This window comes from Panthera pardus, unplaced genomic scaffold, assembly GCF_024362965.1.
Source record: "Panthera pardus isolate Hobbes unplaced genomic scaffold, ASM2436296v1 HiC_scaffold_12, whole genome shotgun sequence".
In the NCBI taxonomy this organism is placed as follows: domain Eukaryota; kingdom Metazoa; phylum Chordata; class Mammalia; order Carnivora; family Felidae; genus Panthera; species Panthera pardus.
Window position 1 is genome coordinate 2,648,129 of NW_026526677.1, and position 13,106 is coordinate 2,661,234.

General features: G+C 54.6%; 1 protein-coding gene across 1 annotated transcript in view; it reads right to left on the reverse strand.

Annotated features, from left to right (window-relative positions):
- OSBPL5 (oxysterol binding protein like 5) overlaps positions 1-816 on the reverse strand; it is a 79,762-nt gene extending 78,946 nt beyond the window's left edge. Inside the window, exon 1 of the mRNA XM_053899325.1 lies at positions 722-816. Coding sequence (XP_053755300.1) covers positions 722-736 — 15 coding nt within the window. The 5' untranslated portion in view covers positions 737-816. The remainder of the gene's footprint in view (positions 1-721) is intronic.
- Between the last annotated feature and the right edge of the window lie 12,290 nt (positions 817-13,106).

Sequence of the window (13,106 nt, forward strand, 5' to 3'; positions counted from 1 at the left end):
CGGGCCCCGCACGGTGTCCCGGAGAACCGGCTCTGCACAGGGTCCCCCCCCATCCCCCGCCAGCCTCAGGGGCCAGGGAAGAGGACCCCGCGGACCCCACAGTCTGCCCCCAGGCCCAGGAACTCCCCCTCACCTCCCTGAGCACCTCTCTGCCTGGTCCTCCATTCTGCCCATGCCCCCCTTCCCGAGTCTGGTTTTTAAAAAAGAAATTGTTGAGGGCAAAGCCTCCAAAAGTTGCTGCGAAGGGACGGGCGCGCTTCCCAAGTGACCACGAAGGGGGCGCTTGTCTGCCCAGAAGTCCCCAAGCTCCCGTCCTGCCAGGCGTCCCCGCCCGGGAAGGGGGCCGCCGGCCCAGGTCCCCTGGAGGTGGCGCCGGCCCGAGCGAGCGAGCGCCCGGGATGTGGGTGCAATGCAGCACAGTGCGGCCGCCCTGGTCCCGCTGCCCACTCGGCTCGGCCGCGGGACGCCGGTGGCCCGGCACGGCTGGGGGCGCCGGGCAAAGCCAGCACCAGGCTGGCGGGCGCGCCAGCCCCCAGGGAACTTGGAAGAAGTCGGCAGAAAACCGGGCGCTCCCGCCACGTGCCGCTTTCCGGCCCCCTCCCCACGCGCCTCCAGATTCCCCAAGTCCACGTCCACAGCATCCACAGCGCCCACCACCCCCACCTGCCGCGTGGCCCTTCCCCGCGGGCCCGGGGGCGCCCCCTCCCCGGGCGGCACTCACCGTGCAGCAAGGCATAAGGGCGCAGGCTCGCTCCCCGCTCCGGGCAGGTCTCCTCTGCTCCACCGCCTGCCGGCCCGGCTGTGCCAGCCAGATGGCTCAGCCAATGCCACGGACGCCGGGCCCCCCAGCCGGGTCTTCTTGGAGGGGACCCTGCCGCTCCTGAGCTGGCCAAGGTGCACAGGGAGTGTCTGACGGGTGGCCGGGGGGCGGTCCCGGGGGCTGTGCGGCAGGGGGCAGGGTGCGGTGGCCGGCAGGGTCAGGGGGTGACCGCAGGGGACCTCAGCTCCCGGGGGCTGTGGAGGTCAGCATCCTCGCTGTACTCACAGCTGCCCCCGCTTGCACTCTCCAGAACTCGCAGCTGTCGCCTCCTGCCCCAGCCCCACCAGCAGGACCGGCTGCTGAAGCTGCCTCCCGGGCGCCAGGCGGATCTGGTTCCAGCGTGGCTGCGTCCTTCCGAGGTACACGAGGTGACGCCGGGCTGTTACCTAACACCCCCAGCAGCCTCGCCTTCTCTCGGGCAGGTTGGTTGAGGGATTACAGTGGGAACCGCCTAGAAGACCCTCCTGTCAGGGCACCCTCGTGACCTCCCGTGGCCTCTCCTCCTCCTGGCGCACAGAGAGGGTGGGCGACCGCTGGGGTCACACAGCAAGTCAGGGGCACCGGAGAGCCCTCCTGTATCCTAAGGGTAATTCCCCACCCCCCTGGGGCATCCAGCTCCTTCCCAGCACCACACCCAGCCCAGCCCAGGCTGGTCCTGCCCATCCCTGCTCTGTCCACCCTCCCCTGCCCAGCCCAGCCCTGCTCACCCCTCACCTGCCAGCCCTGCCCAGGACAACGTCTGCAGCATTGCAGGGAGGGAGGGAGGGTTGACAAGCCTTTTCTGGGAGGTTGGATTGGGAGAGCGGCAGGTCCCCAACATGCAGGTGACCCCTTGCGGGCTTGGGGGAGGGTGGTGGGCTCAGTCCACCTTCTGAGCGGCTGGAGCTTGTCCCGTCCACCTCTGCCCCGTGTGGCCTGGTGAACAGCACCCTCGGACCCCTGGGCAGGTCCCTCAGCCTCCCGGTGCCTCAGTTTACCGGACCTCATGGGGCTGTGGGGAGATGATCTGTGCAGGGAGATGTAGCCGAGTTGATGGTATGTAGTAAGTGCTCAATAAACACACTGCAAACCATTCTTTCTCTCGTTTGATCCCCACGAGAAGGCTTCCCGACAGGTGGCGAGCTCCCGTTCTACAGATGTGGACGCGGGGTCCCTCCCGAGGCTCAATTATCCCGGTCACTGACAGGATGTCTCAGATGATGGCGAACCCCAGCCTCACGTCTGATGTGCCGCAGAGGGGAGGGACAGCTGTGGCTTAATGAGGCTCATGGAGACCCTCGGGGTGAGGGGGGCTGGGAGAGCGTGTGCATACGTGTGTGTGTGTGTGTGTGTGTGCACGTAGAGGGGCTGGCAGAAGATGAAACTGACACGCGGCAGGCGAGGCAGGTGACTTCCCGTCTTGAGAGCAGTGAGGGGCCAGGATCCCCCAGGAGACGGGCAGCAGGGCAGGGGCGGGACTGGGGAGGTGGGTTCGAACCCAAGGAATGAGCTCGCTCGCCCACACAAGCAAAGAAGTTTTGGAGCTGCCTCCAGGGGTGGAGAACTCCAGCCTGTCCCCGCACAGGTCCGTGGCTATAAGTCCCCAGGCCCTTCCAGGGGGCGACGCCCAATGACTAGCTGTGGCTCGGGGGTGCCGGGTGGCCTCTTGAGACCCAGACTCCGGCTCTGCGAGCCGCCCCTCCCTCAGCCTCCAAGCCCTCCCTGGTCTGGGCCGGGACCTGCCCCCAAAGCCTCTCTGGTGGGAGGCAATGCCCGGAGCCACCAGTATAATATCCAAGGACCCTGGAACAACACTGACATCACGATGGCCTGGAATCCCGGGAGCAGGGGTGGGCACCCCACACCCAACCCTGAGAAGTACAGGCTGACAATCCCCCTACCCAGCCCCACAACGTCTTCACTCCCACATAGACACCAAGCAGCGCTGCCCTGGCTTCAGAGATGCTCGTCCCTGGGTGTATCTGTCACGTTCATTTTCGTCTCATCCATCTTGTGGGCATTCTAGGATATTCTGCACACATCAGCCGGAGCGAGGGGCTCCCAGCATTTGCCCCTGAGACTTCCTCGTAGACCCCAGGACAGAAGCCCTGTGTGCCAGAGGCCAGAAGGAGCCAGCTAGAACCTTCTGGATGTCACCATGACAACGTGGGGTATGGGGCCATCTGATGTCCCACTCCCCCCAAGGAGGAAGGGGGCACCCCAAGCAGGTGTGAGGGGCAAGGGGTGGGACCTCCACTCCTTGGGCCAGAGCACAGCCGAGGAGGACAAATGCGTGACCATCAGACTCCTGCGGGCATCCGAGGCCCTCTCTGGGAGCCATGCCTCGTTGCGATGTGGCCCCGGGAGTCGGGAGTCCGTGGAGTGGAGCTCAAGTGACCTTGTTCCAGTGCATGCTGAGGATGCCATCGGTTTGCAGGGAGCCTGCCAGTCGACGAACGGGAAGGGCAGGGTGATACATTTCCATTTTGGTTGCCTTTTGTTGCAAGGGCAGACATTCTGTCCTTTCTGGGGAAGGGAACAAAACTTACCTCACGGAACCGCAGGGTTTGGCAGAGGCCCTTAATCAAGCTGCGTGTGGCTTGGGAAGCTTTCATTTTCCAGGAAATTTGTGAGTCTCGGCCAAGAGGGAAAGTCTGCTTGATTCTTCAGATATCTTTCCTCCCCTCTTCCCCCCCCTCCATTTCCTTCCTTCCTTCCTCCTTCTTTCCCTTCCCTCCTTCCCCTTCCTTTCCCCTCTCCCCTCCCTTTCTCCCCCCTTCTATTAGTGTTTCCCGAGCACCTAACAGGCCTTTACCTAAAACAGGGAATATCGCATTGGAAACAAGGCTCCTGACCCCCCACGCTTGCCTGAGCTTGCGAACAGGTGAGTGTACCCGCTGAGTAGGCTAGTTTCAGGCTAGGATTGAGAGGTGGCTGAGGTCAGGTCGCGGGAACTCAGAGACCTGCCCAATGCAGAAGACTGTGTGTGTGTGCGTGTGTGTGTGTGTGTGTGTGTGCGCGCGCGGGGCTGGGGAGGGAGCCCAGGCGCCCAGAGGTGGGTGTAGGGCGGCCATGAGCTGAGAGGCGGAGCATGGAGGTGTGGGCGGTTCTCTTTCTTCCTCCTCCCTTCACCCTTGACAGGGATCTGGGGATGCCTTGGGGGGGGGAAGGAGTGATGGTGAAGACGATGGTGATGGTGCCGATGACGTAATGGAGAAGCAGAAAGGGTGCCCCGTCAGGCCCCCAGTGGGAGGTGGCATTCCTGGCCCCAGGGTCTCCTGGAGGCCTAGCGGGTCCCCCAGTCCCCGTCAGCATGGCGGCCGGAGCCGTATTTCACCTGGAGACTCTCTTCCTCTTCCCACCTGAGCCTTCTGGCCAGCCCAGCCCCGGGAGCCAATCTCCATTCTGCCCTCAGTTTACCCCACCTTCCCCCCAAAGCGTGATGTTAAGGGTGGATCTTCAGACCCCGCGAGGGGCAGCGGGGATGATATTCTGGCTTAGGGAGAAAGCCCCATCCGCAGTACCGTTCTGGAAAGGCTGCCCTGTGGGGGGGGTGGCCTCCTCCCTGGGCACAGATGCTGAGCAGTGTCCTGATGAGACGCTAATGAGGAGAAAGCCTGGCCAGGCCCGTCGTGCTGGCTGCAGGGGTCCCTCTCCATCTGTCTGCTCAGAGCTCCCGGGTCTCTCTGGCGAGACAGGGCCTGGCTCCCCACAGGAAGCCGCCAAATGTCCTTAATCGGTGTCTCTGCAGTGGCCTCCCCTCTCCGACAGGCCATCAGCCAGGCCACGGGCCACCTGTCGCTCCCTCGCTGGAGGGCCCCGCACTTGTCTGCAAGGCAGGCGGGTCGTGTCTAACAGGCCCCACAGGGCTGAGGCGGGAAGCGTCCTCCTCAGAGCTCCCCTCAGTGTCCCCCCCCCCCCCCAGGCATGTGGCTCCCAACGTCACAGATGTGCCCACACATCCGTGGGAGGGGGCCTGGCTCTGTTACTGCCCAGCCATGTGACCTGAGGCAAGGCCCACTTTCTCTGGGCCTCAGCTTCTCCGTCTGTACAAAGAAGGGGTCTGGGTGGGGGGGGTTCTTATCCTTGGAGGGGAATTCAGTCCCATACACTCTCCATTGCACATCAAACACAAAGCAGTGCTCATCACACCCACAAGGAAATGAGCCCTCTCTTGTGTGTTCCTTGGGGGTTTCTGGGTCTGTTTTCCCCACTTTTCACCCAAAAACAAAGGGGAGCAAAGAGACCCATTCTCTTTCCTCTGCGATCGGTGAGGAGTGGTCTGGGCTCAGGGTGACAGCAAAGAAGGGGTCCTCGGGGGAGCGTCAGGTGCACCTGCAGAAAACCAGCCCCTCCCAGCCTCCCTCTGTGGCCAGGTGGCAACGTGGGTGACGTTCAGGGGAGGCCAGAAACCCGATTTTGATGTGAAATTCCCCAACTGGTAAGTGCTGACGACTGATTTAAAAATATTTAATCCTTGGAGCATCTGGGTGGCTCGGTCGCTTAAGCATCTGGCTCTTGATTTCGACTCAGGTCATGATCTCACGGTTCTTTAGTTCCAGTTCCGTGTGGGTGTGGAGCCTGCTTGGGATTCTCCCTCTCTCTCTCTCTCTCTCTCTCTCTCTCTGCCTGCCCTTCCCCAACTCCTGCCCGTGCGTGCACTCTCTCTCTCTCAAAATAAAAAAACATTTAAACAAGAATCTTTAATCCTGTGAATGCCAGGAAAGGTACCCATCTGTAAGGTTGAAGCTCACCAGCTGCTGGCCTCTGGCGCATGGGGCCTGCCCTGTGTTGTGTCTGGTGAGCTCTTGGGCCAAGCAGGGTCCCGGTTGCCCAGCAGAGATGCTGGGCGGTCCCCAGGGTGTGCAGTGTCCCTGTCGGCAGCTCCAGACAGGGTGTTTGGAGAAGCCCGGTCTCTTTCAAAGCCCCCGCCGGGTGCCTAGGATAGCAGGAGGCGGTCAGATGCTGACACACAGGTCCCCAGGAGGCTCTGGCTGGCAGAGGTCGGCCGGTAGGCGGGATGCCAGGGCACCGCACGAGGGTGCAGAGGGAGGACGGGTCCGGGCGGAGGGCCTCCCTGGGCCTGAGAACAGTTTTCTTTTAGCTCCAACACCTGCGATAGCTCTGCAAACCCTCAGCTTCTGCCCCGGGTCAGGCCTGCATCCCGAGTGCTGCACAGAGCCCAGCGCGGCAGACTCAGCCCCAGAAGGGCACAGAGGCACGTGCTGGGAGGAGCGAGGCCAACCCTTTGGGGCCCCTTCTCTGGGAAGGGGGGGTACGCTCACCTACAGGTGCCAGTGGAAGGAGGAAGCCAGGTCTCCAGCCTCCGTTCTGGGGCTACGTCCTGCCGATTTACCCATAAGTCATAGGCCTGGGTCCCTCCTCTTTCCCTCCTGCCTACAACCAGCTGCTACAGACTGAATTCCTATGGTGAAGCCTGAATGCCCAGCGTGGCAGGGTTCAGTGGGCCTCTAGGAGGTGGTCAGGTTGTGTGTGTGCGTGTGTGTGTGTGTGTGTGTGTGTGTGTAGCTCCTGTGGAGGGATCGGTGCCGTTGTAGGAAGAGCCGCGGGAGATGTCGGGCTTTCTCCACTGCAGGCGCACGGTGAGAAGGCAGCCGTCTGCAGGCCGGGAAGAGAAGCCTCACCCAAAGCCCACCTTGCTGACGCCTCAGTCCTGGACTTCCAGCCTCCAGAACTGTGAGAATACGTTTCTGTTGTTTAAGCCCCGAGTCTGTGGCATTTTTTTTTGTGGCATCTGAGCCGATGGAGAGACCTGAGTCAGTCCTGCTTCATGCCGAACCCCATGTAGCGACTCTGCGCAACCCTTGGGACATACGCGTTTTGAAATTCGGAATCGTCATTATTCTTTTCATTTAGAAAGGTTAAGGTGATGGGGCGCCTGGGTGGCTCCGTGGGTTAAGTGTCTGACGTCAGCTCGGGTCAGGATCTCACATTTCAAGTGCTGACGGCTCAGAGCCTGGAGCCTGCTTCATATTCTGGGTCTCCCTCTCTCTCTGCCCCTCCCCTTGCTTGCGGTCTGTCTCTTTCTGTCTCTCAACAATAAATGAACATTAAAAAAAAATTTTTTTTAAGTCACCAGGCTCCTCAATTAAAGAAAGAAAGAAAAAAAGGAAAGAAGGGAAAAGAAAGAAAGAGAAAGAAAGAAAAAGAGAGAAAGAAGAAAGAGAAAAAGAAAGAAAGAAAAAGAAAGAAAAAAAGAAAGACAAAGAGAGAAAGAAGAAAGAGAAAAAGAAAGAAAAAGAAAGAAGAGAAAAGAAGAAAAAAGAAAGAAAAAGAAAGAAAGAAAGAGAAAAAGAAAGAGAAAGAAAAAGAAAGGAAGAAACACAAGAGAAAGAAAGAAAAAGAAAGAAGAAAGAAGAAAGAAAGAAAAAGAAAGAAGAGAGAGAAGGAAAAAGAAAGAGAAAGAAAGAAAGAGAAAAGGAAAGAGAGAGAGAGAAAGAAAGAAGAAAGAAAGAAAAAGAAAGAAGAGAGAAAGAAGAAAGAAAGAAAGAAAAAGAAAGAGAGAGAAAGAAGAAAGAAAGAAAGAAAAAAGAAAGGGTAAAGGGAGTTCTGTTTCTGGCAATGGCACCAGAGCCGATCGCAGACCCATCCTCCTGATATTCGATGGCCACCACCTCTGGAAAAATAAAAAATGAAAACCAACTGTCTGAGGACATAGGGGAGCGGTAGAAGCAGGCAGGAGTTGCAGGGGACAGTCTGTATCAGTTTGCTGTGGTTGCTGTAACACGTCACCAAGACCTTGTGGCTTAAAGCAGCACAGACTTCCTACCCCACAGTTCCGGAGGCCAGAAGTCTAAGCTGATGGGCCGTGCTCCTTCTGGGAGCTCAGGGGATTCGGGTCCCCTGCCTTTTCCAGCTCCTGGAGCCCCCGTTCCCTGGCTCGCAGGCCGTCCTCCATCGGCACGGCTGTGGGTGCGTCTTCTCTCTGACTCCGTTTCCACCGCCTTCTCCCTGCTGCCTCCCTTTTTTAAGGACCCTGGTCCCCATCGGGATCCCCGGACAATCCAGGATAACCCCGCCCCTCATCTCAAGATCCTGAACTTAGTCGCACTGCAAAGTCCCTTTTTCCGTGTAAGGTGACACCCACGGGTTCCAGGGATTGGGGCCTGGATGTCTCTCAGGGGGCTTGCTTGCACACCACAGGCACCAGTGTTTGGAATCGTTGTATGTTTTTGACGGGCCGATCCTTTCATCAGCAGAGAAAGGTCACTGTTTGTCTCCAGCAACAATTTTTTACTTCAACTCAATTTTGTCTGGTGTTAGTATAGCCACTTGAGGTCTCTTTGGGTTAGTGTTTGCGTCATAAATCACTTTACGTGCAAATTATTTGCACCTTTGAATCTAAAGTGTGCCTCTTATGGGCAGCACGTAGTTGTACGCTTTAAAAAAGTCTGATCTGGTAGGGGCGCCTGGGTGGCTCGGTCGGTTGAGCGTCCGACTTCGGCTCAGGTCATGATCTCACGGTCCGTGGGTTCGAGCCCCGTGTCGGGCTCTGTGCTGACAGCTCGGAGCCTGGAGCCTGTTTCGGATTCTGTGTCTCCCTCTCTCTGACCCTCCCCCGTTCATGCTCTGTCTCTCTCTGTCTCAAAAATAAATAAACGTTAAAAAAAAAATTAAAAAAAAAAAAAGTCTGATCTGGTAATCCTCGCTTTCCTGTGGAGTATTTACATTACAAAGGGGGTAGCCGTTTTTTGGGGGGGGGGGTGCGCATTATCGGGGATGCTCCGTGAATCCCAAGTAGAATAAATACAAAAACAACCCCATCTAAGTGCTTTGTGGCCAAGTTGCCAAAATGCAGAGGTAAAAATTCCAAAAGCACCCAGAAAAAAACGATGTACGATATTGGAACCAATGATAATAATTAAGTGTGACTTATCCCTTCAGATCATGGGAGCCAAATGCCCTTTCCAAACGGAACATGCTTTTATATGCTGAGAGAGAGAGAGAGACAACAGAGAGAAATCCTGTTAATCTAAGTTTAATATTCCATAAAAATATCCTTGAAGACAAAGGGAAGGAAAAGACATTTTCAGATAGACAAAGGCTGAGAGAAATCGTAGTCATTGGACATGAAATACAAAAGAAAGCTTTTCAGGCTGGAGAGGAATAATGCGGATGAAAGTAAACACAGAGAGCACGGGGGATGATGAGTATGCGGTGACCATAAATGCACTTTCTGGCTTCTCCCCGGGGAGAAAGATCTTTGGAAAGGTCTTCGCAAGGAAATCCCAGCCCAAACCATTTTTTGAGGGTGACCAGTGCCTTCCTTTCCACGACATTTCCCCTCGAGCACCAACACGTTTTCTGGAGATACCCAAGAAACATATCCCAGGTTTCTGTAGCAGAAGAAGATGGTGGAAGTCTTCTCAGACATTGAACGATCGTTGGCCAGAAGCGCGCTGCTGATCTGGGCCCGAAGAAGGGTTACCGAATGGCGGTGGATGAAGGTTCCGACGGGGGACAGTCTGTCTATCGTGTTCATCTCCATGTTCTTGGAGGTTGGCAGATGAATTGCCCTTCTGGTCAAGCATGCTTTGGGGATACTTTTCCCTTATCAAGGCAATGACCAATATTTCCAAGTTCCAATATGCTAAACATTATACTTATTTTTGCCTGTGTATGGAGAGACTGAGGGAATAATTTTAAAAGCCCATACATAATAAAAGACGATGTTGCATGGCTAAAAATAAATAAATGCACATTTTCTTCTTAATTTATGTAAAATCCTACTGGCCATGGGGTGCCTGAGTGGCTCAGTCGGTTGAGCGTCCGACTTCGGCTCAGGTCATGATCTCGCGGTCCGTGAGTTCGAGCCCCGCGTCGGGCTCTGTGCTGACAGCTCAGAGCCTGGAGCCCGCTTCGGATTCTGTGTCTCCCTCTCCCTCTGCCCCTCCCCACTCACACTCTGTATCTCTCCCTCTCTCTCACTCTCTCTCAAAAATAAATAAACATTAAAAAAAATTACAAAGAAAATGAGGAAATATTTGGAACCAAATGATAAGGGATGGAGACTCTCAGGAGGCACACAGAGAGAGCAGTGCCTGAAGGGAAACCGTGGCTTTTTAAACGCCCATTCCCAGAAGCAGGAAAGATTAAAAAAAAAAAATCTAAGCTCCTTAACTCGAGAAGCTAGAAGAACCAGAGCAAATTAAAACCCACAGAGTAGAAGGAAAGACAAAATGAGGATAAGCAGGAGTCCATCGAAGAGACTGCAGACGAACAACAGGGAAAATCAGCAAATGAAAAGATGAACGATGTTGATAAAACCCTAACCAAGAAGGGTCAAGAGGAGACAGAAAGTACCGGCAGGAGGCACAGAAGAGACAACACAGACCTATGATATGCAGTCATATCCAACGCTAGGCTAAATTGCTGTTTGGTGAAATGGAAGCATTGCTTGAAGGATAAGACTTTCCAAAACTGCGGAAAGAGAGAAAAGGAAACTGAATGCCCCTCTATTTGTTAAAGAAACAGAAATTGTGTTTTAATTTTTTTTTTTTAGTGTTTATTTATTGTAGAGAGACAAAGAACTAGCATGGAAGGGGCAGAGAGAGGGGGAGGCACAGAATCCGAAGCAGGTTCCAGACTCCGAGCCGTCAGCCCAGAGCCCAATGTGGGGCTTGAACTCTCAAACCATGGGATCATGACCTGAGCCGAAGTCGGATGCTTAACCGACTGAGCCACCCAGCCACCCTGGGAAATTGTGTTTTAAACTCCATTCACAAGGGGCACCTGGGTGGCTCAGTCGATTGAGCGCCCAACTTCGGTTCAGGTCATGATCTCACGGCTTGTGAGTTCAAGCCCCGCGTCGGGCTCTGTGCTGATGCCTCGGAGCCTGGAGCCTGCTTTGGATTCTGTGTCTCCCTCTCTCTACCCCTTCCCCGCTCATGCTCTGTCTCTTTGAGAGATCTCTGTCTCTCAAAGATGAATAAATGTTAAAAAAAAAACCAAAAACCATCCACAAAAACTCTAGCCCCGGATGTCTCCCCAGAGGAACGGGTACTGGCCTCACCCACATTCTTACAGAGATGGGAGCAAGAACAGCTCTCTCTGATGCCCCGAACTGACAAGGACACTATCAAGAAACCGAGCGAGAGAGCACCTCTCATGAACATAGATGCAAATACCCCTATCAAAGTATTGGCAGATCACGTCCGTTCATGCGTAAGAAGGACAAGACGCTATGGCCAAGTGGGGTTTATCCAAGGAGTGCAAGGTCAGCACTGGAAACTGAGTCAGCGTAATTCACCACATCAGTACACGGAAGGAGAGAAACCATACGATTGTCTTAAGAGATGAAGAAAGCATGTGATAAAATTCAATAGCCCTGCACGATTTATAAAAACCCAAATCGTGGGTTTGGAAAACCCTCAGAAAACTAGGAATGGATGGGAATTATATCAGTATGACAAAGGCCATAAACAAAAGTCCTACAGACGACGTCGTGTTTCACGGTAAAATATTGAACACCTTCCCCGTGAGTCCGGGGTAGGCGAGGGGGCCCACATCTACCATTTCTGTTCACCGTTGTGTGGGATGGCTTAGCCAAACCAGAGAGGAAGTAGGGAGACTATCTCGATTTGCAAATGGTGTGACCCTGTTCTTAGGAAACCCTAAGGTGTCTTCAAAGAGACAACTAGAACGAATTCGTACATTTAGTAATTTGGTAGGATAGCCGTTCGATCGTGTAAAAAATCAAGATCGGTATAAGAAACCAATAAACTGTCGACAAACAGTTGGAAAATGAAACCCAAGGCTTACTTCAGATAGCGTTACAAAACCCCAGGTGCCTAGGCATAGATTTTACCAAACATGTACAGGCGACCCACTACGAAGGACAGCTGGCAGAAACCAAATCCCGAAATAAATGGTGTGTGTGTGGGGGGGGGGGGGGGGGGGCATGCATGAGAAGTGGAAAACTCCATGAATTTTAGAGAATAATTGAACAGATTTAATGCAATCTCAATAAATTTCCCGGTAGACTTTTGAAGACATTGTCAGGCTGATTCTAGAATTTATGCAGAAATGCGAGTCTCAAGAAAGAAACACAACGTGGTAGGGCTTGTACCACTGATGTCATGACTTCCTGTGACGCCACAGTAATTGGGACAGGGCGGCGTTGGCACAAGACTAGCCAAGCAGAGCAGCGAAACACGGGGTCTGCCATATACCATTGGTTGAGTTACAATCAAGGAGCCAACGTGATTCAACGAGAAAAGGGAAACCTTGCCAACAGCTCTTGCTAGAACGATTGGATATCTGGGAAAGCGAAACCAAACCACTGAGATTTGACCACTGTTTCAGACCAGCCACACTTACTTCCAGATGAACCGTAGGAAAGGCAGACTTGGGAGGAAGGCCACATGTGTACCTCGTGCCCACTTTCCCGGGGGGTCCTCTGTCCCTTGTCTGGTATACACCTGCTCCATTTCCTGGGGGCCCAGCTGCCAGAAGCCTCCCAAGGGGGTCTCCTTCTTTCTCTTTTTCTTTGTAGGTGCCATGTTTCAGACCTCCTACTTCCCCCCACCAAGGGCAGCCCCTTCCTCCTCCCCCCTCGCTGCCCGTGTGATACCTCCTTCCCCTGGAGGCCTCCCTTGCTTTCCGAGTGAGGATATGTGACCCTCCTCCATGCTTCCCTAACACTAGGGCAACCAGGTGATTGGTCATCCACACGGGGACACTTGGGAGTAGAAAGGAACACGCTTATGATACCAGGGCAATGGCCGTAAGTTGGGGTAAGGGGTGCCTCCTTAAACCCTCTGCACACTTCTCTGCACACCTTCACCTGCTGTCTTTGTACCGTATTTATATTTATCTCCGTCCTTTCTTCAGACCCCGAACCTCTTGGGAGACACGGGCCACACCAAAGTTCATCCATATCTTGGGTTTCTGTCCAGTGCTTAGTGATGAAGTTTTGGGTGATGGGGTTTTGGGGTGATGGTGGGGTTCAGAGCCGACGGCCAAGAAAAAATTCTTGAAGATGTCTTTGGTGCGAAAAGGTGATTTTATTAAAGCACGGGACAGGACTCGTGGGCAGGGAGAGCTGCCCCAGGACCCGGAGGAGAAACTGGGAAGATTCCAGTGAGATTTTCATATGCTAAAGAAGGCTCCCAGGATCCTGGAGGCCTAGCTATTGTCAGGCTAAGGTTGTTTTTCCCTCTAGCAAAGCATTAACATTAAGACAGTAGGGCGCCAGTGACAGTCACGACAAAATTTATTGCAATGAGAGGCAAGGCCAACCGATCGGGACCAGAGTGCGGTCTCGAACAGCCGGGGTACAGAGTTT